The sequence below is a fragment of the Aphelocoma coerulescens genome, chromosome 1 (assembly GCF_041296385.1).
Source record: "Aphelocoma coerulescens isolate FSJ_1873_10779 chromosome 1, UR_Acoe_1.0, whole genome shotgun sequence".
Classification (NCBI taxonomy): domain Eukaryota; kingdom Metazoa; phylum Chordata; class Aves; order Passeriformes; family Corvidae; genus Aphelocoma; species Aphelocoma coerulescens.
This window is the reverse complement of record NC_091013.1, coordinates 99965632-99990462: the sequence shown is the minus strand read 5'-3', so window position 1 is coordinate 99990462 and position 24831 is coordinate 99965632. Positions and strand designations below refer to the sequence as shown.

The 24831-nt window shown below is 39.5% G+C and overlaps 1 protein-coding gene across 2 annotated transcripts in view; it reads left to right on the top strand.

Annotated features, from left to right (window-relative positions):
- GSK3B (glycogen synthase kinase 3 beta) overlaps positions 1–24831 on the top strand; it is a 146746-nt gene that overhangs the window by 77325 nt on the left and 44590 nt on the right. For both annotated transcript variants that reach the window (XR_011152026.1, XM_069021108.1), the window contains exons 3-6: positions 2650–2733; positions 15301–15411; positions 18322–18452; positions 20293–20399. Coding sequence is in view for 1 of the 2 variants with exons in the window: in XM_069021108.1 (XP_068877209.1) it covers positions 2650–2733; positions 15301–15411; positions 18322–18452; positions 20293–20399 (433 nt within the window). In the remaining variant the exon portion in view is untranslated. The remainder of the gene's footprint in view (positions 1–2649; positions 2734–15300; positions 15412–18321; positions 18453–20292; positions 20400–24831) is intronic.

The window sequence follows — 24831 nt, the reverse complement described above, 5'->3', positions numbered from 1 at the left end:
ACCAGGGAGTGGTGATTAGAAATCAGCTTGGTTTTAAGATAGCTGAGGTGACTGTTTGGCTAAGATTGCAGTTTAGATATGTTTCCTTCTGCCTAGTCACAGGATGCAAGATATAGGTTACTGTGTAACTGGTTTATGACTTATCCCTGATATTAGCACCTCTTGAAACACTCTTTGTGCAGCTGTAGCAGATGGTCAGGATGAGAGCCGAAGGAGGTGGATCAAAGTGGAAGGCATCACAGTGGGCAGAGACGGTGCTTGCGCTAGGATGAGATACCAGAGTATAAATATAACTTCAGCCTAGCATTAGAATAACTTTTGCTGATTTCTTTTTTCCAGTGTATCCAATCAGCATGTACACACTATCTAAAGAATACGAAGCGATAACCTGACTTAGAGTATGTACGGGTATTTTAAGAAGCTGGTAGAGATATTGCCAAAATAATATTTGCACATTAATGCTTAGCATATTCATGTTTCTTCCAGTAAACCCATGAGATAAAAAGTATTATTCCCATCTCACAGTCAGTATGAGAAAGGGAAGAAGAAATTACTTGCTATATGTTGGGCTATGAAATGCTGGTGGAATTTGGTTGAGGTGCTAGAACCTGCAGTGTTAGATTTAGTCCTATAGTAACACTCTTAAGTGCCATAAAAGCTAACTGGAGAAATTAATTTTCTGTCATAATAGGGGATTCTGAAACCAGTGGGATCTAGAGCCATCCCTGCTTTGACTCACTAGTTGAAATCTTCCCCGTGTTGTAAGGTCCAGGGAGATACCCCTGGGCCAGCAGTGGTTTGCACAAGACAAGTGGATGAGATTCTGTTGGTCTGAAGTTTGAATTGTGCTATGCAGCACAGGAACCCCAGCCATGATTCCCAAAATTGATTTATTTTTCACTGCATTTAATAAAGAATGAGTAAGTGGAGTATATGTGAGCTCCTGTTCCTACCAGGAACATGCTTTTTCTCTGTGAGATGTGAGGCATATTGATGAGGTTATGTGGTGAAGCCTGTATTCCTTTTTCACAGATTCACTCCATAAGATCTCAGGAGCTACATGAAAGCCTCAGTGATCTCTCCTTGCTTTCTCTTACTTTCTCTCTTCATCTTCCAGTGTAGAAATAGGCCTGTCTTGGTATGCACTGAGCAGTCTTAGGCTTTTAATCTGTTCAGAGGCTGGGCAGGCTCAGGGAGGGACTTGCTTTCTCCTTAGCTACTGGCTGGGTAATTGCTAACTGGTAACTGTATGAGATGTCACTCGTGTTTGTAAAGAGCTGGCTAATACTGAAGTATTTTCTCAGTCAGCGGGTGGCAGGGTTGATAGGAGTAATGATACTGCATCGTATCTAGCACCTCTTTTTTTTAAGGCTACATGGCTTAGAGGAATTAAAAGCAGAGTTTGTAGCCATGTTCACATTAGAAGCTCTGGGTGGTTCTTGTGGCGTTCCTTGACAATTAATTGTAGTGACAGACACCGTACGTGACCCTCCAATAACACAGAATCTGAAATCATTGTTTTGACAGCAGCACTATATAAAGTGGGTGTTAGCTTTGTGCATTTAAGTGTGAAAATGTGTGGTGGCTAAAGAATTCTCCTCCCAAATACTCCTGAACTTGGCCAGAGTTAATGATACTAGTTAAGGCCAGGGAAATTAGTCTAGTGTATTGGTTCTTGCTAGTTTAGCTTGTATGATTAGCAATCCCATGATCAAAGTAAAAAGTGGAATGCCTTCTATTTTTGTAGCTGCAGATTGCATATTAATTGAGAAAGGAAAACCAGTGATGTGTAAATGTGACTAGAGGAAAAAAGTATTGTAGCAACAGCTGTGGAATGAAGTGTGACAAACTCAGCAGTGCTAATTTTACTTGCTTGTTTTTATTCATACCTGCAATTCAAAACTTCACTTGTTTTTATTTGGCAGGCTGTAAGATCCTTCATTTGTTCAGGCCTCATTTATAACTGATATTGCAGGAAAGTCCCCAGTTTATCATGCATGTGATGAACTGATTTTATTTTAACAGCTTTTCCAGGTTGATATAAAATGGGAAAATAAGGCTGTTATTCTGTCTGTCTAAACCTGGTTTAACCTCGTTTGAAAAAAAGTGGAAATTGAGTTACCTAATCAATTTCAGGTGCTTTTTGTTGGTATTGCAAAAAGAATAGTAGAGGAAAAGATCTTTTGTTACAAACCTCTCTTGCACTGTAGAGGAGGATGGGCGTGTAGGTGGAAATGTTATGTTTGATTTTACAATGTTTGCATTATTTTTACAGTATTCAAAGGGGATAGGCTTCCTATCCTTCTGGTTGATATGCTGTATTATTATAAGATCAGAAAATAAAAATGGAAAGTTAATGTCTTCTTGCCTTTTACCACTGACCCTTCGATAATGCAAATAGGTAATTCTTGGATTATGTGATGGATTTGTGGATGTTTATTTTAGAAGATGTACTCAAAGTTGGCAATGTTCTCCATGATAAAGCAATTGCAATGAATACTAGTAAACATGTGAAAGCTGTTGCCTCTTTCCAAGTTTGTTTTTCTTTGGTTTGTCAACTTCTGTATCTGTATATTAAAGTGTTCATGATGGTACTTTACCTTTTTCCACAGAAAGTTTTTCTAATTGTTTGCTTTTCTCTTGTTTCAGAACAGAGAGCTCCAGATTATGAGAAAGTTGGATCATTGTAACATTGTCCGATTGCGTTATTTCTTCTACTCTAGTGGAGAGAAGGTAAGAACGAAAACCAAAGGAATGCATCCTGCTAACTGTCTGGGGTATAACTGACTTGTCTGAATGTCTAGAGACAGAAGTGTGAAGATACTCGACATACAACACTGAGCAAATGCTATAGTGGTGCCCAGCAGGTCATACTGGAGCAGATGTTTTTCAGTATAGAAGTGTGGGGTGCATAAGGAGCAGTGTTACACTAAAAATACAACAGGAGTGCAGCAGATTTGCATATGCACTGCCTTTTTCTTAATTTAGTGGATCACAGCTGGGCTTTGTTTATGTGTTCTAGCATTACCTTCCTGTATGTGCAGATACATGTTTTCTAGGATTCAGTGTTGAGCATTTTAGATTTAAAGCATTTATGTGACTTTTCCCAGACCCAGTCTTTGTATGCTTCTGTCCCCCTTCCTTGTGCACCTGTTCCAGACACAGGCTGCATTTCAGAGCCCAGAGGAAAGAATAATATATGATGATGTGATTGTAGCATTTGTCAGAGTGTTTGTGCTCCAGAAGAGAGAGCGAATGGCTGGATTTAATAAATCTCAAGAAGTAGATACTGACATTTATTTTCGTTCAGTCCAGGTTTAAAAGTTCCTTGGTTCTTTTAACAAGGGCTTACAAAGTGTAGTTTTAATGTGAAATTATAATGCGTTCCTTATCTAAGTAGTTATCAGCATTTTATAAACCATAGGAGAATTCAGGATGAAATGGACTTCAAGATGGCATCTGATCCAACCTTACCCTTAAAGCAGAATCATCCATGGAGTAAAAAAAAAGTCATTGTGGTCTATGTGGGAGTTAATGTAAGCTGTGAGGTTGGGAAATGAGCTAGATGATCTTCTGAATTTTCTCTGATCTTTCTATATATTGTTATAAATATTTATATAATTTTTAGATAATTTATATAAATGCTGCCATTATGTTCATTTTGTAAGGCAGATTGCATCCTTAGTTGTCTTCAGATGCTGTTACACTTGTCTGTAGTGCTGTGAAGGGCTGTATATGAGAGCTGATAGCTACTGGCAGGCTGTTAACTGCAGGTTCACAAAGTGGGTCAGCAGACTGAGAGGGGCAACCCACCCATTTCATGGTCTTTGGAGCCAGAAAAAGAGCTGACATCTCCAGGATAAGTTGCTTTTGGCAGGGCACTGCAGTCGTGTGCAGTGCACAGGGGGATAATTGGAGGAGATCTGCTGTTGCCTCTCTGAGAGGTATTTTGGGGGGCACCTGGCCCTGTACCTTGCCTGTGCCTATAGAAAGCTTGCAAAACCACAAGGAGAAATATGATTATGGGGTTTTGAATTATTTTTTTGATCAACCTCCCTTTTCCTTCCTTGCTCTTGGCTGGTGATAACAAGCATTTTCAGCTGTGGCTGTTTTGTTGGTAGTGCAGTGTCATTTTTTTAAGCTGTATTTTATTCATAAACAGAAATTTCTCAAGTAGCATGAGTGCAAAAAGGAAAATACTGCGAAGGAGGGTTTGGGTTTGGGATTTTTTGTTGGTTGGTTGGGTTTTTTTAAACAGCTTGTAACTTGACTGAAGTAGAATTTCCTGGACAAACAGAAGACAACTGCCTTATCTAATGGCTTTCAAAAATCTCCTGCAAACAGTGAGTTTTAAAACTGCTCATAACTTTGTTCCAGGAGCTTTTGTGTAACAGTAACTTGAGAAAAACTCTTTTGGAAACCTTTAAATGACATTGAGCTTGAGACTGGATTTTCCGTTCTGCTGTTTCAACTCCACATTGCTGATTTTGGGCAGCACTAGTTTTGCTTTTAAAAATGTGGTCTCTGTCCATGGCCAGTGAGTGAATCTTTATGCTTCAATGAAAAGTTTTCTTCCACGTTACTTGCTGCTCTTTGGTCTTCATGCCTCTGCTCTGTACCTTTGAGATTTCCACTGCTACGCTGTTACAAAATAAGACAAATGGGAACAAGTCCTTGGGGCCAGCACACACCCAGCAGAACATGAGCAGTGTAATGCAGCAGTTCCGCTTGCAAGGTCTCTTGCTGTTCAATACAAAATGACACATAATTGGCTTGCAAGTATTTCCATGTAGGTGGCAGCATGTGAAGATAAGTGTGTGATAGCATGCGTGACTCCTGCCCTTTCTTGCAGCTCTCAGGAAACACCTGCAGAAGAAGCTGTAGCAAACACAAGCTGCGTGTTAGCACAGCAGCTTGCCACAGCTTTTCCTCCATGGACTAGGAGGTATAACAGGTTGTTGTTCTTGCCTTGTAGCAGACTGGTGCTCTGCTAGGAGGAAAGGAGCTGGAGTTTTTCTGCTGCTTGGGAAAAGTTCTAGACAGCAGCAAGTTGGTGTTCTGCTGAAGTTTATGTGGGAAGGAGGGAGAACTTTTCTTATCATGTTTTTGTCAGTTTTGGGAAGCAATAGCATCTTTTCCTTTGTATTACCCTCATAATAAAACTTTCTGTCTGGGGAGTGGAGAAGGGAGAAAAGTGTAATGTCCCATCTGGTAACCAGGAAGGATGCGTAGGAAGCAGTTGCAGATACAGATGATACGTCCGCAGAGGTTTATATAAACTGATTATTGAAACCAAGTCCAATGGAAAGAGTAATATAAAAATCCAAGAATTGTGTAGCAGAAAATGTTTAGTGATGAGTTGGGTTTGCAATTGTTGACTGTCTTTGTAAGGAACTTGATAATCCTCTGCCATTAATCTGTGTTTGTGATAACTAAGTCTAGCAGCAATGGGAAAATCTCAGAGGTAGCTCTTATACTGCTGTTGTCTTTAATGAAATTTTGATACTTATATATCAACCATTCTTTTGCATAAAGATTTTCATGCTGCTGTGTTTACTCCACCTGTTCATGTTGCTTGGACTTCTCCCTCCTTCCCTGGTGCTTGACACCAGCTTCTCTAAGCCCAGAGACCTTTCTTTCTGGTTTTGTTTTTGTTTTTGTTTTGGTTTTTTTGTTTGGTTTTTTTGGTTTGTTTGTTTGTTTGTTTTTGTTTGGTTTTTTTTGCCGGTGTCCAAGAAGCTTAAATCTGTCTTGATTTAGAGATACTGCAAAGGATTTCTCCAAATCCAGTCAGACTGGCACTCTTTGACAGCCATGTGCCTAACAGTCACTTTAGTTCATTTTAATTGCTAGGTATTTTTAGACCACTGGGAAACCTTAAAACTGGCTTCATTCTAGCAAAACAGGGTTTCATTCGTGATTAGAAAACTGGAAAAGTATCAAATAGAAAAACAAGTCTAAAAACCACTTGCTAGTAAGACCATTCCTTAGCTGCATCCAAGTTGTAGCCCTAGTCTGTAGATATTTGGAGCTCTCCATTAGCTGTTTCTGCAGGCTGTCTGTGGAATTGGTTGAAGGGTTTGAGCTCCCTATCTTTTCTTTTTCCTTGTGATGAACTCTCCTTTTTATGTCTCCCATTTGCTTAAACTTCTTTCCTGCTTTTGACAAAAGCCATCAAGCCTTAGCAGCATGAAAATCGTGCATCAAACATGGCTTTGACTGATTTCTTTTCCTTTCTTTTTTGTGACTGGGTGACTCCCTCTTGTCTGAGCATCTTTAAAATTGTATTGCCTTTATATGGCAAAGTGTGTATGTGTGTATATATACATGCACGCATATATTTATACCTTTATGTGTATATATAGATATAAAAAGTTGTTCTGAGTACTGACTACATATTAATCATGTTTGACTAATGATTTCTAGTCCAGAAGGGCTCAAAGGAGGTATGTAATTTATATTAAGATGACAGTTGACAGGCTTGGCATTCAAGTTGCTGCTATAAACTATTTCCTCCTTGATTCATGCTTTTTGAAAGTTTACAGACATTTGTCAGACCTGTTGGATAACTCAGTTTTTTCAAAAGTCTCTTCCTTAATTAATTTTTCAGAGTAGATTCTGATTTTTTCTTCTTTTGAGGCTGTATGAGATATCTGATAGCAGGGCACTGACATTTGTAGCTGTAATGTGCTTTTCAGTAATCTAAAATGTGTAATTAATTATATCTGGTGGAATGAGCCAGAGGGAAAGAAAAAATAACCAAATAATGGGTTAAATTGTATATGAAAGATTTTCCTGGTGAAAATAGTCACAAGTCTTTTCCATGCTGTATTTCTGATTCATGGTTTTCTAGGTAATTCTTGGAGAAAATGAGCAGGATTTTAGGGCTAGCCAGCTCCACTTTTTGATAGGTTTGGTATTATGCCTTAGAATAAGATCTGGAACAAGATGCCTGATTTGCCTGTCAGCTTTCCACTGCAGATCAGACTGTATTAGGAAGGCATATATTTCAGGGTTGATTTTTGCTACATTTCCTTAATTTCAGGAACTGCTTTGCATTTAGCATGATACAAAAATGTAGGTCTTGATTTACTTTTGCAGGGGGAGATGGTCTTGCCACCTGTCCTTTCTAGCCTAATTCTGCTGAGAACCTCTCAAGCCATGTGTTCAGGCAGGGGAAACATGAATATAGTAAATAATTCCTCTGACTCCTTTGCTTAGAGTATTCCCTGATGTTTTACAGAATGACCTAACTTCTTAAATCAGTGGCTGTCAAGTAAAATTACTTAGGCTGTGTAAAACCTGAAAAGAGTTCCTAACTCCACTCTTTTTATCCCTCACTATTTCTGGTCAGGTCTTTGTGGCATTTCATAACTGCCAGGCTTGTATGGATATTTTTGAGTATTTAATAGACTGATTGATCCATACTTGTGTCCAAAAGAGGATGAAAAGTTACTGGAGGCACTTGTTTCTGCATCAAATCATGTAAAAGTAAATACAATTTTTGTTGAGTAATTGCACCTGTGGTTATGTCCCTTTAGTTTTTCCTCTTTAAGGTGGCTTAGTATTCAGAGGAGTCAAGCACAAATGGAAGCAGAGAGAGATCACAAATAGGCAATATGCTGACGTTTTTTTGGAGGCTGAGCTGGCCCTTCTGCATGCTGTAATTGATGTCAGGTTTTATTTATCCTTGGCAATAAGGGCATGTAGCCAAAAGTCCATGAAGACTCAGGATGGAAATTTACTCCCACAGACTTAGGCTGAAGTTTAAAATGCAGGAGATAGTGCACAGAAGCTTATAGATGCAGCTCAGCATGTATCTCATGTGCTTTGGCAGCACTGTATTAAACTGCAATGAAGAAGTTTGGAAGAAGGGGGACCTGTCTGATTTGCAAGCTTTTTGGTGTTTATTCAAGTTCATATCCCTCTGACATCCTCCACCTTCAGAGAGGTATGAACATTCTTTCTTGCAGGAGTGTTCAGATGAGTCTTCGTGTAAGGACCATCCATTCTGTTCACTGTTGAAACAGGAACCATTTGGTTTCTTAGTTTAACTTTTTTTTTTTTTTTTTAAAGAGGAGCTGCTGCATAAAAAGGTCAATTAAAAGAGCCATGAGCCAAATTTTGCACTGACAGTCTATGTGAATGTTTTGCACCAGCCTAGTAATGTGCTGAAGGGCCATCACTAGAGATGAATTTAGTAACTACCATTCATTCAATCCCTGGCAGATCTTCTGTGCTGTCAACAAAGGAGCAATTAATGCTAATTATGAGGAGTTTTGTGATGTTGGTATCTCTGTAGTCCTTGCCTGAGGCCTGCCAGGCTCATTTCAAAAAGGGCACCAGTCATCATATAATGATTATCAGTTACTGCTGTTAGGGTTCGCAACATGCTGGGAATTTCCTTAGTTGTAGTTATGAGCAGTCTCTGGTTTTGAGTAGGTTTTGTTGTTAGAAATAGCAGTTTTATCTGCTATAGTGGTAGGGCTTCACAAGAGCAGAGTAGGCAGCAGTGGCTAGATCATCCTCAGTGTGGGAGGTGCATGCAGTGAAAACAGGAAGCTCAGAGATGACTCTCTAGACCAGTGAGCCATCCAGTACATCTGGCTGGTCGCTCTTCTGTTCTCAAGTCACTCCTTTGACAGCTCTAGCTCGTGCTCTCATCTTCTCAGTGTTGGATAGGCTTCAGGAAAGCAGCTTGTGTTGTTTGTCCTGAGGCAGGCAGGTAGTTTGAACCATTATTGTGTGTTGTCTTGCCTAGCTTTTTGTCATGGATATATCCTGATTCAGAACTTCCTACTCACTCTGGAAGGTAGTGAACAGTCAAGAAAACAGTGGATCTCCAAAGACTCTGCTTTTTGTTTCCATCACAGAGTAAGCAGGACAGTCCAGTGATCTGAACATCATCTATTCATGATATGGAAAATTCATCTTCCAACAGATTTATGGCCAGTTTATGGCACAGTCCCTGCTTGGGAGCTGGGGTTCAAATATCCACAGATCACTCATGTCAAAGATGATAGCTGAGTCCCACCTTTCAGATGTTAGGCAGATCTTTCCAACTTCATAGAAAATATTTCTCCTTGGAAGTACAGCTGTAAGCTTAAGGACTTCACAGGGCAATAAATAAACAAGAATCATCCAGGAAATTATTTTAATGTGTTACCTTTTCCTTTACGGTAACCTCTCTTTAGAGGGGAAAACTAGGTCAGAAAATGTCTTGTTTGTTTTTTTAATGACAAAGAATGTCTTAGTGCATCACCTAAGAACCTAGATTCTTTCATTGATCAAAGGTAGATAATGTAAACCAGCTGGCTTTGAACAAGTCCCAAGAAAGGTCTTAAATAGGAATTTTATTGGGAGGGCTGGCTTCTGGCCTTATGCTGCCATCACAACTGATCCAGTTGGCAGTTCCTACCTACATAACATGACTGTTTTGCTGAAGAGTAATGAGCATTACAGAGCAATTTGGTAAGTTTTGACAAGTAGGCACAGGAACAGAAGTTTTGGGACAGATCTCAGTCACGAAGAGTGAGGGACTAGGAAAGGAGATACTTTGCCCAACATTTGCAGTACTCTTAGAAAGTATTGGTATCTTTCTGAACACTGAAGTTGAGTCTCCAACTGTTCTTACATCCCTGCGTTTATCTGTGTGAAACTGCAACTACGTCTCTGGGTTTATACTCCCTTTATTTTGGTGTCAGCCAAAGCTCTGTTTTGAAATAGATGTGGTTGTTAAATGAAAGTAAAAACAGACACACGTAGCCACTGGATGTCACCATTCCTTCATACAAATAAGGTCAGCTAGCACACCTTCTGCATTTTCAAATTTTTCTTTTGTATCATGTCTACTCAGTAGTTAGAGTAGGAAGGCTGCAAATTTTTGCTTTGTCTTTGAAAGTGTGTCCAAAGTCTTTGTATCTTTAACGTACAATGTCAGCCTTCAAGATAAGAGAAGGAAGGTGGGTCTTGCATGGTGCTTGATAAAGGGGTGTGAAGTGTGTGCTGGTTGTAGCTTTAAGAAAAGTAAAATAACATTTTTTTGAATGTAGGGCAAAAACTGTGTGACTCTGAACCTTGTGTGTTGTCTAAATCTGAATGTCTACGTCAGGGTGAGGGGCATATTTTACCTCATGCTGACACTCGTGTTCAAATAATGCACTCTCAAAAAAGGCATAGTCTGCACGAAATGCTGAAAGGCATTTCCTTGCTTTCCAATTCAAAGGTAAATCCCTCAGGTGCTTTTTGACAGAACCCTTGCATAGCTGCATCTTGTCAGTAACTGCTTGGTGCAGCACGTACCTCTGGAACATCATCAGTGGGGTGCTGTCATATGGCAGTAAAGAAAACATCCTCTTGAGTAAACTTACTGGTTTATTTACCTCATGTAGCTGTAATACTGAAACCTTAGGATAATTTTAATAATGAGAACTACATATTGGAGGCATATTACTTAATTTTAGGCATATGGCTTGTCTGTGTTTAGCTTGAATAGGCATATAAAGCAAGTTTCTTCAGAGTGCAATTCCACTTTTGTTTGTCCAAATGCAAAGTTAGTTTAAGAAACTCTTGTATTGTTCATCTCCTCTCAGTTGTGCTCATGCAGCTGATCAGGTGGAGTCCATCGAAAACAAGTGAAAACCCATCAACAAACCACAGCCAAAGCACTGTCACGCTGTTACTGATCTGCCAGGAGGTGAAAACTGAAATGAGCATGTTCATCACTTTTTCCAAATGCTGCGCAGTAAATACAGTCACCCTAGAAGAGAGAGCACCCACAACAGTTCCTTAACCTTTTTATCCTATTAGTTGATGTTCAGAGAAGTTTTCCTTAGATTCTAGGTAGGCCTTGACAGTTCAGGAGTACTTCCAGTGTCTTACTAGATGCTGTCATATTTTCAGAGTAAGAATTTTCCTTTTGCTGTCAGTCTGATGTTGGCATGCATGACCCCCCTGGCTTCTATCATCATGGTGGTAAATAGGGGAACTAGTTGGACTGTGACTCAATATTGGTTGCTGCTTTATATATGCCCATTGTAAATGTAGTGTGTCTGATACATTAAAGTAAAAGCTAACAAAAGCTTGTAGAAACCACTCAGGATCAATTTGAGGTTTGTTAAGGTAGGGAATGATCATAGAGAAGCAGTATTTTAACTTTCACTGCAAGGAACAATCTAGAAAACTGAATCTTTGAATTCAATAGCTATTGTTTTATTTTAATTCAATAGCTGTTTCTTTATATTGGCCTCAAGCACAACTGGAGGGTGCTTTTAACAGATTACTTATGAGGACTGAAAGACAGAGGAGTTTTAAAGTGGAGTTTGAGACCTCCATGCAGCCTTTCCTTTGTCAGTAAGGTAATGTTTTCAATTTCACTCAGTCCTCAGCCACATTGTGTAATGCTCATGTACTTTCATCCTGTTTTGTCTCCAATTTCTGGCACAAAAAAATCAAAATTGGTAAAGTGTTTTGGCTCTTGTGTCCTAGTCTTTCTCATGCCTCTTATTATGGTATAGGTTGTATTAGTATTTACTTGCATGAAGTATTTCCCACCAAAGTGAAGCAGTGCCTGAATTGGTGGTTCTTGAATGGCACAGAGAAGTTTGATGGCAAAGCAGTGGTTATTTTGCTGTGGCTCATTTTGGAGCAGTGTTTGTCAACTGAGGATTTATCTGCCAAGTGACAGAAAGCAGCTTCTAGCACTTGATGCAGTTGCTGGTACATGAGCCGCATTGCTGAATCCTAACAAAATACTTGATCCTGGGTTTCAGGATCTGGCTTTCTGCCTTTCCCCTTTTTTATTTTGAAGTGTACATGTTCATAACCTTAGCAGCAAGCACAGGAGAATATAAGTACACATAAGCATTTGACATGCAGCAGAAAGCTAGTAATCCCAAGGTCTGTAAAGAGAAGTGAGTTATTTAATGACATCTTGTGTTTGCTTTCTGTAGTTCATATGCTGCATCTTCCTCTGGACTTTTCTGTTCTCTGTAAGTCATTTCAGAGATGCTTGTGACAGTCGGGTTACCTTGGTTTGTTCCCAGACCAGCAGTTTTGAAACAGCAGTATGAAAACAAGTCACTTGTGGAATATATGGTGAGGTTTCCTGTAATGGAAAGATAAGCCTTGATTGTCCCAGTTGATCCTCGAGCAGTTGCCCTCATTTTACAAGCTCTTTGAGCTAACCCTGTTTCCTGTTGCAATACATCTGGGTCACTGGAAAAATATGTGTTTAGAAGGAATGCATGAGGTAGGCAAACCAGGTTACATCATGCTCAGAGCTTGTCAGGCCATGACTGCTTCCTAGCTTGTCCTGAATCTTGTTCAGGGGAATCCAGGTAACTTGGATATTATTTTCATCCAGTTTATGCTCACTGAGAAGGATAAGGGCTCGTGAAAACTCTTTCCTGTATGTTTATCAGACCAATGCCAGGTGACATCAGGAGGATGTCACTCAAAACACTTGAATAATCTTTAATTCATTATAGTAGTTATTAAGAGAACTGCAGAACTCAGTTGTGTGTGGTAGGAGTGGAATATGCTGCTACTTACATGGCCAACGGCGTAAGCCTGCATATTGAAGCTGCATATTGAAGTTCTGGGTCCTTCAAGTGGTACATCAAAACTTGTTAGTTGATGGGGGGGGAAAGGTGTTCATGTGCCTTTGTGTTCTGTGGGATAGATGTTTACACAGGAACAGTACCACACAAAACTCATGCTGTTTGTACAGGTACTGTGGATAGCATCAAAACTCAGAAGCAAAGCCTCCATCTCTTAAATTTCAGGTATCAAAATCTCAAGGGTTTTTGTGCTTGTGTTATGTCATGCTATTGAATTGATCCCATTTTTAATAGAACATAAAATTAGAAATAAAAATGGAGGCACTAAAAGCAAAGCAAAGATGATATGAACTAGAGAGTTGTTCTGTAATTCTCAAATCTCACTGTTGTGAAGAAGTGTAGAGAGGGTTTACTGATCATGTTTTGCTGTTTTACATGTGTCCTTTTGTTTGTACTATGAGAAGATGATAATAAAATCACTATAATTTAGTTTTTACTCATTTTTTTCCTCTAATCTCTCATGTAAATCTTTTTGATACATGAAACATGAATCCTTGCATCAAAGTTGCCAGTGTCAGTAACAGTACTCAGTGCAGTGATTTGTCACCAGTAAGACTTTCCCATCCTCTGAGAGGCAGACATTTAGCATATTCATCAGGTTGTATCTACGCTGAAGCAAACAGAATTCATATTCATGAAACTGTTTTCTCTCATGGTTTACAGATCGCCTTACCAGGCATAATCTTACTTTGGATTTTTTAAGACATTTATTTTTGGTATTTTATAACTAAACCTTGAAAGCTCTGACCTAAGAAGAGGTGGTGGATTAATTTGAAGTGAGAAAGAGTCAGGGAAAGGGCTTGAGTCAGGGAAAGAAGACCTTTTCTTGTTACAGGGTAAGTGCTAAAATACGGGGTTTTTTCTTGCATACATTTGCACATCTGTGGAGTTCCAGAGCCATCTGGTATTCCCTCTGCATTGCTGGTGGTTGTCCCTTCTCATCCATTTAAACAATATTATTTCCCCCAGCCTGGTCCCTAGAAGCCTTCACATTGTTCCTGGTTCCTGGGATGGCACTGGGAGAAGCACCAGCATAGGCAGGGTTTCGGAGGCTGCTGCTCCTTGTCTGTATTTGAGAAGTATGATAAGACCAGATACAAGTTGGTGGGCCATTGACATTTGCTTGGTGCTGTGCTATTGCCACTGTCATTTAAGAAATGATATTAAGAAAAGAGCATCTTTTTGTAGGGAGGAATGACATAGGTAGGGCCATGCAAGGTGACTTGGTTTATTAGGAAGTATTGGTAAGGACTATTAAATGTCCTGAAAATACAAGCCTTTAATGTCAAATAATGGTGAACAGAGATCTTGATTTCTGAGCCTTTAAAAACACACAAAAGCCGCAGTTCTCTGCATATATATTCAAGGTGTGTATTTCCCTGTGTGTTACCGTGTACCACACTGCTGCTCTTTGCTGTGGCAGGACAGCAGAGCACTGTGAGAGTAACACACGTCACTCTGTGCTTGAAGTGATGGGCCAAGTCACAGTAGTAGTATTAAATTACTGTAGCTAAAAGAGGTTTGGGTGTTAAGATATGGATAGCCAGTAGGTCTTCTGACAAGGGACTCCAGTTGAAGACTTGGGAGTTCTGTGCTGTTTCTATCCATGTAAATTCTCTGTTGTCTTTCTCTATAGAAAGTTCTAGCTGATAATACAGCAGGTGCAGGAGAAGTTACTTCTAGTTAATTCATCTAGCTTTCAAAAATAATTTTTCATGCTGATATAGTTAATTATACCCACCCCCCAACATTAAATGTATTCACAATCCTGATAGGATTTGCTGTGAAGACTGCATTAAAATATCAAAAGTCTCTTTAAGACCTGTTTTACTGCTGAAAATTCTCAGTTTTGCAGTTAGGCACTATATGATTATAGTACTTTGTCATTTAAGTCCTCTTTGTTCCTTCTTTCCTTTGCTAATGTATAATAAAGTACTTTATAATGTAACAAGGTACCTTATTATAAAGCTACTTTTGTTGTTTCTCTGTGTTATGTTCACATGAACCTCTAGCCTAATCCTAGATACTAAAAATTATACTTGAGACTTTGGTTTTGGCTTGTTCTCTTTTGCCATGAATAAGTTCATATGTTTAAGTTGAAGATAACTGGGACATCAAAATACATGTAAACAGAATGGTTACAAATGTTATCACTGGCTTACTGTCTACAAATAGTTAATATGTTTTAATCTCTTAATAGCTGGGAATTCAGTAAGATCAAAGTAACGTTTCTTAAAGATGAAGGTTGTTTGAACTTTTTTTGATGTGTTGTTGTTGGGGGCTGAGTTTTGAACTTTTAAATTTGCACTTCTTGGGTTTTGGCAGGTAAGGGACTAAGGAGTTAATAAGGCTGTTTTAAATAATGATGCAGATGTTACCTTGAAATACTCTCCTAATGAATATTGACTGGGCAGAACAATTATATCCTTGTCTCCATTTATAATCAAAAAAATATCTTACATTGGAGACCAGAATAATTAATATGACTTAAACATAAGTTTGACAGAAGTATTAATGCACGAGTGCAAAGCCTAAATAGTTCCATGGCAGTTCACATGCTAAAGATGGGACTTAAAAAATGTCCACAGCTTTCTCATCTTTAGGTTTTTCTGAACACTTTAATTGTACTTCATGCTTCAAATCTAGTGCTGATTTGTTTTTCTTCTCTGTTCTCTTTCAGAAAGATGAGGTGTACCTCAACTTGGTGCTGGACTATGTTCCTGAAACAGTATACAGAGTTGCCAGACATTATAGTCGGGCCAAACAGACACTCCCTATGATTTATGTCAAGGTAGGTAACTGACAGGTGTGGTTAAGTGAAGAAAGGTATTATAGAAATAGACTGGATACTCTTCTCTGACATAATAGTAGATTTTCTGAAATTTTTGGAAGCAAATCTTGAGACAAGGAAGAAAAATTAGAGTTATTAGTTGTTATGGCAAAAGAATAGAGGGTTGAGACTTACACAAGCACTCCCAATTTCTGACCTTACAGAAATCTTGAAATGGGTTGGGGAGACTGAGTGTTTTGGTTTTGAAGCAGCTTAGACAGAGACGAACCACCAGCCAGATTAGCAGCTTTCAGTTTCCTGAGATGATGAAGATATGATAGAACAAAGGTCAGGAACTGAAAGAGGATGTCAAGAGGATGTTCCCTAATCTGTTATCTTCCCCTTTTCCTGGCATATGAGTAAGACTTCATGTGCTTTTGTTGTGAGCACGAAAGGCACATTTTTGTCTCCACTTGGAGCTCCTTGGCTTGTCTTCAAAAGCTACATGAGGTACGATGCTTGTATGCACATTGTAGTTTCAGAACCTTACTCAAGTTGCCTACATCTTTTAACAGGGGTTAAAATAAATAAAATGTCTCATTTGCTGTCAAACATGGGACCCATCTGGGCCTTGTAGTTAATTTCATGTATTGTGACCATAGTCCATACACCAGTGAGTGATGATGTTTTCACATGGCATTAATTGTTAACATGACATACAGGTAATATTAAATGGAAATTACCAACAAATTCTTTTATGATGCATATTGATTTCTCCAGACTCCTCTTTAAAAGTGTAATGCTTAATGTAAGGGTTGGCTTAAGAAAAAATTTTAATTTGATTGAAAGAAGATGAAAGTTTCAAAGGTGAAAGCCTCAAATAGTAATTATTTCAATAATGAAGTTTTGTGCCATAACTATATGCATAAATTGTAAATGGCATGTCTCTGCAATAGGCATCACTGGTGCCTGATTTTTAAGAAAGCACAGAATTTTATCATCCAGCAGACTGCAAGGTCACTATTGTTTGGTCTGTTGGTGGAACAGCTTGGCTTCAGGTTATATGCTCCCCAAAATCTGTAGGCTTGGCTTTTGATAAATTGTTTATGTATCTTTTGTCAGTATTCTTGCCCTAATTGTTCTCTGTTATGGGAACTTCAAAAAATTGTTCTTCCTTACACTTTCAGAGAAAAATCTGCTTCAACTCTTTCATCTTGGTCCTGGGACTTCCTGTTCCGGGTAGCCTGGAAAGCTATTCTTATTTTTCTGCCAAGGCAAGCCGTGTATATAATCCTTGTATTTAAAAAGATCACGTTACCTTGATGTCATTGAGGATTTTGCAATTTTCCAGGCATTTTGGTTGCACAAAGGTCAGGTCATGCCTATTTGTTCATTTCAGATTGATAACTAGGCAGGATGAGAGCTGCTTTTCCCTGGGTAACAAACTGTTAAAAAAAGCTTCACAGAAGCTGTTATAGTAATCTTCTGGTTAATTTTCATTTGTAATTTCGAACCTGCTGTAAGGAGTCCTTGGAAATTTTGGGTTTGCTGTGTGGAGATGAAAGGCATACTTTTTAAATCCCACATGTGTTGACTTGGCCCCTCAAGTTAGAGCAGTCTTTTGCATTATTTAGCAATACACTTGCACAATACATACTTAAGGGACTAGAACAGGCAATTCGGAAAAAATGCTTGTTTGCTTTTCTTTGTGCAGAGTTGTGGTTTTCAGAAACAAGTATGAAAACCAGAGGCCTAGAGACAAAATTCAAGCAATTTTCTTCCCGCTCCTACTTTCCTGCCAAACAAACAACAAAAAACAAGGAGGAGGGAAAGTGTGACAACAGAGATAGGGGTGAAAGAGAGGCTAACATGACCTGATATCAATATCAAGTAATTGCACCTGGTTTTATAGACTGTTAAAGGTGAACTGTGGAGAATGTGCTTATAAAAGAAAAGTGTGGAGGTGCATCTCTGGTACGGTGTCCTGCCTGTAGCTTGATTTTAAGTGGAAACTTGTGTGGACACAACAAAAATAACAAATAACCTGACAGCCTTTTGTCAACCTTAAAACAGGGCTTTCCATGCCTTTATGACTATATGTGCTATACATCCTTAATTGTATCCAGCAACTCTTTATTATCCATAACCAAAAGTGTGTAGCTCCATCAGCTGGCCATCCTTCCCTTGCCCTGTAATCGTGTCCTGTGAAGTTCTTGGTTTTGTAATATCTCCCCTTGTTTTTTAGAAGCTTTCTTCCTTGCTAAGGGGTTAGCCAGCCCTGGAAAGTGGGCAGAGAAAACTCTCCCTCAGCATACTTGTTTGTTGTGCCTTGCATAAAATTATTCTGAACAGTTGGTTTTATTTGCCGTCTGTTTTTGTCCAGAGATTTGAAATTAAAATGACTCTGTGCCCTCAGCAAGACACACTGGGAGATTCACTTCAGTGACAGGCTGAGACACTACCCATGTTTTTGGGCAACATTTAATACAGCTTCATCAACTAAACAGTTTTCTTTTGGATTTTATGGGGCATTTTTTTTAGTTGTTTGTTTGTTTGTTTGGGGGTTTTTTAATATCCTGGAATACTTCACTGCTGTGAAGAGGCTGATTTGTAGAGCAAACTGAAACACCTTAATTTTGTATATGCTTTTTATGATTAGCAGTATTTACAAATGTTGGAAAACTGGCACAATTATTTCTCTGGAATTATGCTAATTATGCTATCTGAAAGGACACATAAAAAGATTTGAACCACGTGTGTGTGTATGTAGCAACGGGCGTGTGGGAAAGGTATGTAAATACCTTGCCCACCTTCATAGCCCTGCTAGGCATTCAGTATGGTCTTTTTTTCAGTGATTTTGTTTTTCTTCTAATAAGGGTTTGTGCTAAACTAATTGTTTACCCTGTTTTGACTGGTATTTCTGTGTTCCAGTTGTACATGTATCAGCTGTTCCGGAGTTTAGCCTATATCCATTCCTTTGGGATCTGCCACCGGGATATAAAACCACAGAACCTCTTGCTGGACCCTGATACAGCTGTTCTAAAACTCTGCGACTTTGGAAGGTAAGCACATCTGTGGCCTGAAACCTGGTGAAAAGATCTTCCTTCAAAGTGAACCTCAGTGCAACTTTGCCAAGAAATCCTCTGTGTCCCTTAGAAGGTCTTTATTTGTAGCTTTAAAAGAGGAATTACTGGTAATCTATTTTCTCCTCAAAGTGAGTTCAAAGGGCTGGCAGGGAAGAGCTGAAAAGGGATATTAAGAGGGAGAGAATTAAACATCAAGCCTGTTAATTTTGCAGGTATTAGAAAAATAAAATAAATACACCATGACGTAGGGAAAATACCGCACCATGGAAAACAGAAGCAATTATTGCAGTGAAATGTGTTTGGGCTAGTGAGGACAGGCTTGGTGGCATTGTAGCTTAAAAAGGCTGATATTACACTAGTCAGTCTACTTGCATGTACAGCAATTCACTTAATGCTGCAAATACCATAGAGGCTCAAAATCAGAAGCAGCACTTCCAGTTGAAGCTCTTGGATAGTGGACATCTATGTTCTAGTTTCCAAAGGCACATTTATTTCCACTATCTACTTATAATCACCTTTAGAGTCCAGCCCCCATCTTAGAACTGATACAGAAATTCTGGAAATCCGCGATGAGACAGGACATAGATTTTGTCTGGGAAAGTTCAGTCTTTAGAGTGTGCTGTAACTTTGCAGACTAAAATAGTTGGGGTGTATGTATGAGAGGTCACAGAAGCTGCTGTTGCTAAATTTGCTTGCCCATAGTGAGTGGGAATGTCATATGGGGGTTATTCAAGCAGTGCATAGTCATGGCTGGTGCCTCAGGATCTCCTCCTCAGCTCTACCTCACCACTGTTGGAGCAAAATAGGAATCACACTGAAGCTTAAAAATGACAATGCATAAAAAGGGAGTACTTACTATTTTTTATCAGTGGGAATTTGTTAACTGTAGTTTCTATATATAAAACTGAAAACTGAGACTTTTTAAAAAGGATGGTGGGAGTCCTTCTTCGCTGAAGGCTGAGGAATGTCTGGAGAGCTGAACACTGGATTTGGCTAGCTTGCTACTCTGCAGTGTTTGGTGCTATTTAGGTGAATGTCATATTTCCAAAAGTTTTGTCTTCCAGGTCCTTTTTGTCTAGCACTTGTTAATTAAGAAGGAAGTGTAATATGCCCGTAGATTCCTGTTCCCAAAGTAATGTGTTCTTGTGGTCCATTCTTTTGTTGGATTCTTTCAAAGGTAGTGGTTGAGGCAATACTGTAGGTTAGGTCTTTTGTGGCTGATCGATTACAGTATAAAAGAAACCTTCATGTTAATCGTGGACCATTACTATGTAAATACAATGGCAAAGGCATTTTTTTCTTTGTCTCCTCATACACCTTTTACCTCATACTACACTCCCTTAAGTAGTAAAGGGGAGAGCATTGTGATGGAAATTAAAAACCAACCAAACAAAAAAGCAAACCAACAAACAAAAAACCCAAACAAACAAAAATACCCCACTCAGTCCTCTGGAGTGTCCAGAGCTTTTGAACTTTAAACGGTAACTACGTTTGACTGAAGTGTTTTCTGTCCTCTTTTCCACTGTAAACAAGCCTTTGTATCTGGCAGAAGACAGCTGTCAGCCAAAAATCTTGCCCTGTTTATCACCTAGATTGTAGTCAGAATTTCCTTTGCTATTCCCTGTATAAGGTAGATGCTTGATGAATTGGACTGATTCACAGTGAATCAAGGAGTCAGTTTGCAGCAGCTGAGAACAACATTGTACTTCAGCATTTGGGAATTGGGAGTGTGTGAAGAGCGCCAAAGCTTAATGTTGGTCTGCACAGCAATACTGTATAAGTGTTCATTGCTGAAATACTGTTGTTTTCTTTCCAGTGCAAAACAGCTGGTTCGTGGAGAACCCAACGTGTCATACATCTGCTCTCGGTACTACAGGGCACCAGAGTTGATCTTTGGAGCCACCGATTATACCTCCAGTATAGGTATGTGTGTGCATTTGTTGAAATCTGTACCAGCAGCCTCAGTTTTTATCCTGTACTTAAGTGTAAAGGTTTTCAGAGATCTCAAATATAATCCCCAGGGGCTGAATTTTGTTGTAAATTATTACGTACCACTTTTTAAAGAAATACAAATGTTCTGTAGATGGCTGCTGTGCTTTCTATACCTTTTGAGATTTCAGCATCAATTGCACTAGGAAAGGGACTTTTTCAATGTAGAGGGGAGAAATCAGACTACAAGTATAAAAAAAGATCCATGTGATGTTGCCATTTAGTTTAAAAGTAGGTATGAAATCTCAAGCCAGAAAAGCATTTTAATGGCTTGAAATAACAGTAAAGAATGTCTGTAGAAAATCAGCTACTGCTTCTGATCTGCTGTGGTTTAGACATAAATAAATCTGTAATTTATTTACTTGGCTTTTAGTGAAGAGTTTATAGGGGGAGGTAAAGTTTGTGGCCTAATGATTGACTTCAAATTCTGTTTACAACTTTAATATACTGTGTACAGCAGTCCTTCTAATTCAACTAATTCTGCTAACTTTTGCTGTCCTTTAGCATTAATTTTGAACACAAAGAACTCTTTCTATATACCTGAGGCATAGCTGTGTCATGGCAATATTAGGGAAGCTGTAGATTTTGACGGAGATTCGGGAACAGCCAGGTTTTCTTACAGTAGAGTCTTGAAAATGAACAGCAAAATGAAAAATCTTGGAAATGAACAGTGTGTTGGCTGGTTGTTGGTAACTACTTCGGTTTTTCAGTCAAGATACTACCTGGGCTCCTTCTGAATTCTAGTGCAAAAGAGAGTAGATTTGGCTCTCAGCACAATATTGGGGAACCTTTTACCTTGGTAATGGACTTGAGTCGCTTAGGCAAGGTAAAATGTTTTCAAAAGGATTTGGAGATCACGATCAACTCTTGGCAGACTATGATTATAACCAGTATATTTAAAGTTACTATGTTTGAACTAGTGTGAAACTCAGTGGCTGGCTGGCTTGTTTTAACTGTGCAGTTCTTTAAAAGGAACAAAAAGCCCCACCTGAACACATTCCTGAAGACTTCCCTGCTCTCACAAATTTTTTTTGCATTAGTTATTATTCAGTATGTATTGTAGCAACACTTGCACATCTTCCTGGTAGGAAAAAGAGGCAGAACCAAGAGTAGTCCAGGGAAAGTAATGGCACAATAAAGATAAAAGGGCAGAAGTTACTGTTGGCTGCTGCCAAAGTGGCAGCCCCAGCCCTGCTCTTGCCCCTGAGTATCCTGGCTCTCACAGTTTGCTGTTTACTTTGCTGATTCAGCATCAACTGACAAGAGATTTTGGCAGGTTAACTTCCTGCTGTGTGAGTGAGCGCAATCCGCATCATTGTGCGGTCCAGTAAGCAGCAGAGCCCAGGTGAAAGGAAAGTGTTGTGAGCCCATGAGTAAGAGGAAAGTGGCTGATCCCATTTGACATCTTTTTGCCAGCTGAGAGCTAATAGATTGGTTCAGCTGCATTATCAGAGTGCACTGAGACCTCTTGTTTCAGAGGATAACTGCATAAAACAAGTATTTTATGTGTCAGCAGAAGAGACTGCTTTGTAGATAAGCCTGTGAAGTGTCTCTTGCTCCAACTGCAGACCGTTTTTCAAGTGGCGCTTTCCATTTTTGTTGTCTTACCTGCTGGTCTCTGAAATGGTTATAACAAAAATCGCATTCTGAAGTGCAATTTTTCACTTGCCTCCAAAAATATCTTGAATTTCAGTCATTGTTCTTGTGCCAAAAAGCCCCACCTGTCCCTCCAAGCCCTTTCTTTGAAATTTGCACAGAATTGCTTGAAAATTAAGTTAATACTCCATCCTTCCTTCCGGTCCCATCCACCTTCCACTTCTTTCACAGCAGACTTTAGATTTGGGAGATGAGAAGGAAAAAATGCTTTTAGAAGCTTTATAGTTTCACAGTGTTCTGCAATATGCTAAAAATTCTAAGGGTTAGTTTTGTGCTGCTGCTGTTTGTAAATATTCCTTGGTTCTTGCTGGGTGGGCAGCAATGGTGCATAGTGAGAATTCTTCCTTATTTCACATAGGATTGTTCGTCCAAACTCATCCAGCTTGTTGGAAAACCAATCAACAAGCACAGATAGGTTTATTAAAAGAAGGGAAAGAGCATATAATTATTAGTGCTTTATTCGTGGCTCAGAGTATAAGGAACTGTGAAATGCTTCAGTATTGTGATACTGCCTTTTGCACTTACATGTTAGCATGCTTGGTTTTTTTAGTTCTTGTTTTTCTTGTGAATTGTTAACATAATAACCTTTTCCCACTATAGTCTTTATCACTCTGTAAGAATCACCTGTGTGTGTGTGGTAACAAAAAGTGATCTTACGTGTAAGGCAGGGATCTTTACTCCTCTAGTTAAATATCCTCTAGTAAAACTATGGTAAAAATAAAATCAGTGAAGACTACAAAGCCAAAAAGTGTTCTAAGTAGAAATTGTCCTGCATTATCTGCAAGGCTTCCAGCTTTTTTGTGAAGGTTTTTGTTGTTTGCTAATGTTACTGCAGGGCTTATGATAATAATGTGCTGCGATAGGATAATCACTGGAAGTATGTCTGAGCAAGAAGTGCTTTTTTAAGACTAGACAGTGACACTGGTGGCCCAACACTGACAGCACCGCCAGCTGCAGCTGCATTATGACCATATTGGTTGTTAGTCATCTTGTTTAGCATTGTAACCCAGGCTGTTGCATTAGGCTGTCTGGCTTCATCTAGGTTATCTTTAAACACTTGAATTTGTCCTCATGACATTACTTGCTCTTCAGTGTAGCAGAAAATGAAGTTGGTTGCAGGATGTGTCTTTTCATCCTGGATGTCACAATGAAACTGTAAACTGGCATTTAACTTCAAGGATCTTGATTATTTCATTGAAGTGCATGACTTTAATTCTAACCCAAAAGGTCCCTTTAAAAAATAATTGAGGCAGGGGTGTGGGGTTTGTTACACTTTTCTAAAGTACCACATTAGTGCTGTATTATACCAGAGTAAGAGTAGCATCAAATCACATTTACTGCAGTTAGTGCCTCCAGCAGACCTGAGACTCTATTTTTAAAATTATTACCTGGGAAGTTACAAATTGAAGTTTTTAAATAGTAACTGTTGCCAAATAGCTACAAATCCATACTCGTGATAGCTCTGTTGTGTGCCTGCCTTACAACTTTACAGGGCTTTTCAGTGGTCAGGCACAAATATTCATGTCGGTTGGGTGCCTTCATAGCTTGTATAGTTTGGGCCTTTGTGCACCTTTGACTATGAATTCTGCAAGTGTGTGTGTTTGTCCCTAAAGCTTGCTGGGAATGGGCATCATTTACTTCCTGCATCTAACTTGTGGGAATTTGTTACTGTTGTTGGTTGGTTGGGGTTATTTGGAGGGGGGAGAGTGAAGTGGGGAGCTGGTTTGTTGGTTTTTTCCCAAACCAAGCCCTTCGGCTGTCCCTTGACAGTGTTTTGGCTGAGGCTTCTCCCTTGCCAGTCTGTGTGTTTTATAGCATCCCAGAGTATGTTGATGGCATGGTTCTGGCTGTGCTGATCTTATGGGTGATGCTGCCACCGCTAAAAAACCATGGGATGGCTGCCCATGTTCCCCTGGAACAGGCCCTGGAGTAGGGGTGGGTGCAGATGTTTCTGTTGCCACGTGCTCCTTTTGTGTGAAAAGAAGCTGTGCAGCTGAGCTTTGCCTCAGTCTCATGCATTTTTTCCCTAGGTGAGATGGCGGGGCAGGGGAGGGCTCACCAAATCCTGGGGGTGCTTCTGCACAACCAGGGGCTGCTGGTCTCAGTGCATTTGCTCCACTGCTGCCCTGGCAGGAGTTGGGAGCATTCCAGAGGGAACATTTATAGCCACTGGCAGGGAAAGATTGATCTGCGTGACTACTGCTGGCTTCTCTTGGGGTATCCAAAAATAAGTATCATGAAGTTGTTCATTCACTTTCCTAGCAAGCACAAGTATTTCACCTCAGCAGTCTGGAGCAGCAGCTCTTCTGCAGGCACGTGCAGTTGGCCTGTCTCAGAGTTTCTTGGGGAAAGAACCACCACAAGGTATATCCCAGAGCTGATGCCAAACAGTGAGAAGTATTTGTTTCTTTCTCAGATGGCAACTTCCTATGCTGAAAATAAGAAGGTGTGTTAATTCACTAAACTACTCTACCACCTGTCATTGTAGTGTCATCTCTTCATTGCAAAAGATCAGAGATACCTGTGTTTAGCTTCTGTTCCAAATACTGGAACAAACATGTCTTTTCAAGCACTTCCATGTTTCAGCCTTACTCTTTCTCCTCAATCCATGGATCTGTGGTGGCTTGATGTGCGCAACTTCCACCAACAATAGCACGTGCCTGTAATCCTGAATTTTGCTCTTGTTCAGACATCCCAAAAAATTGTTTCA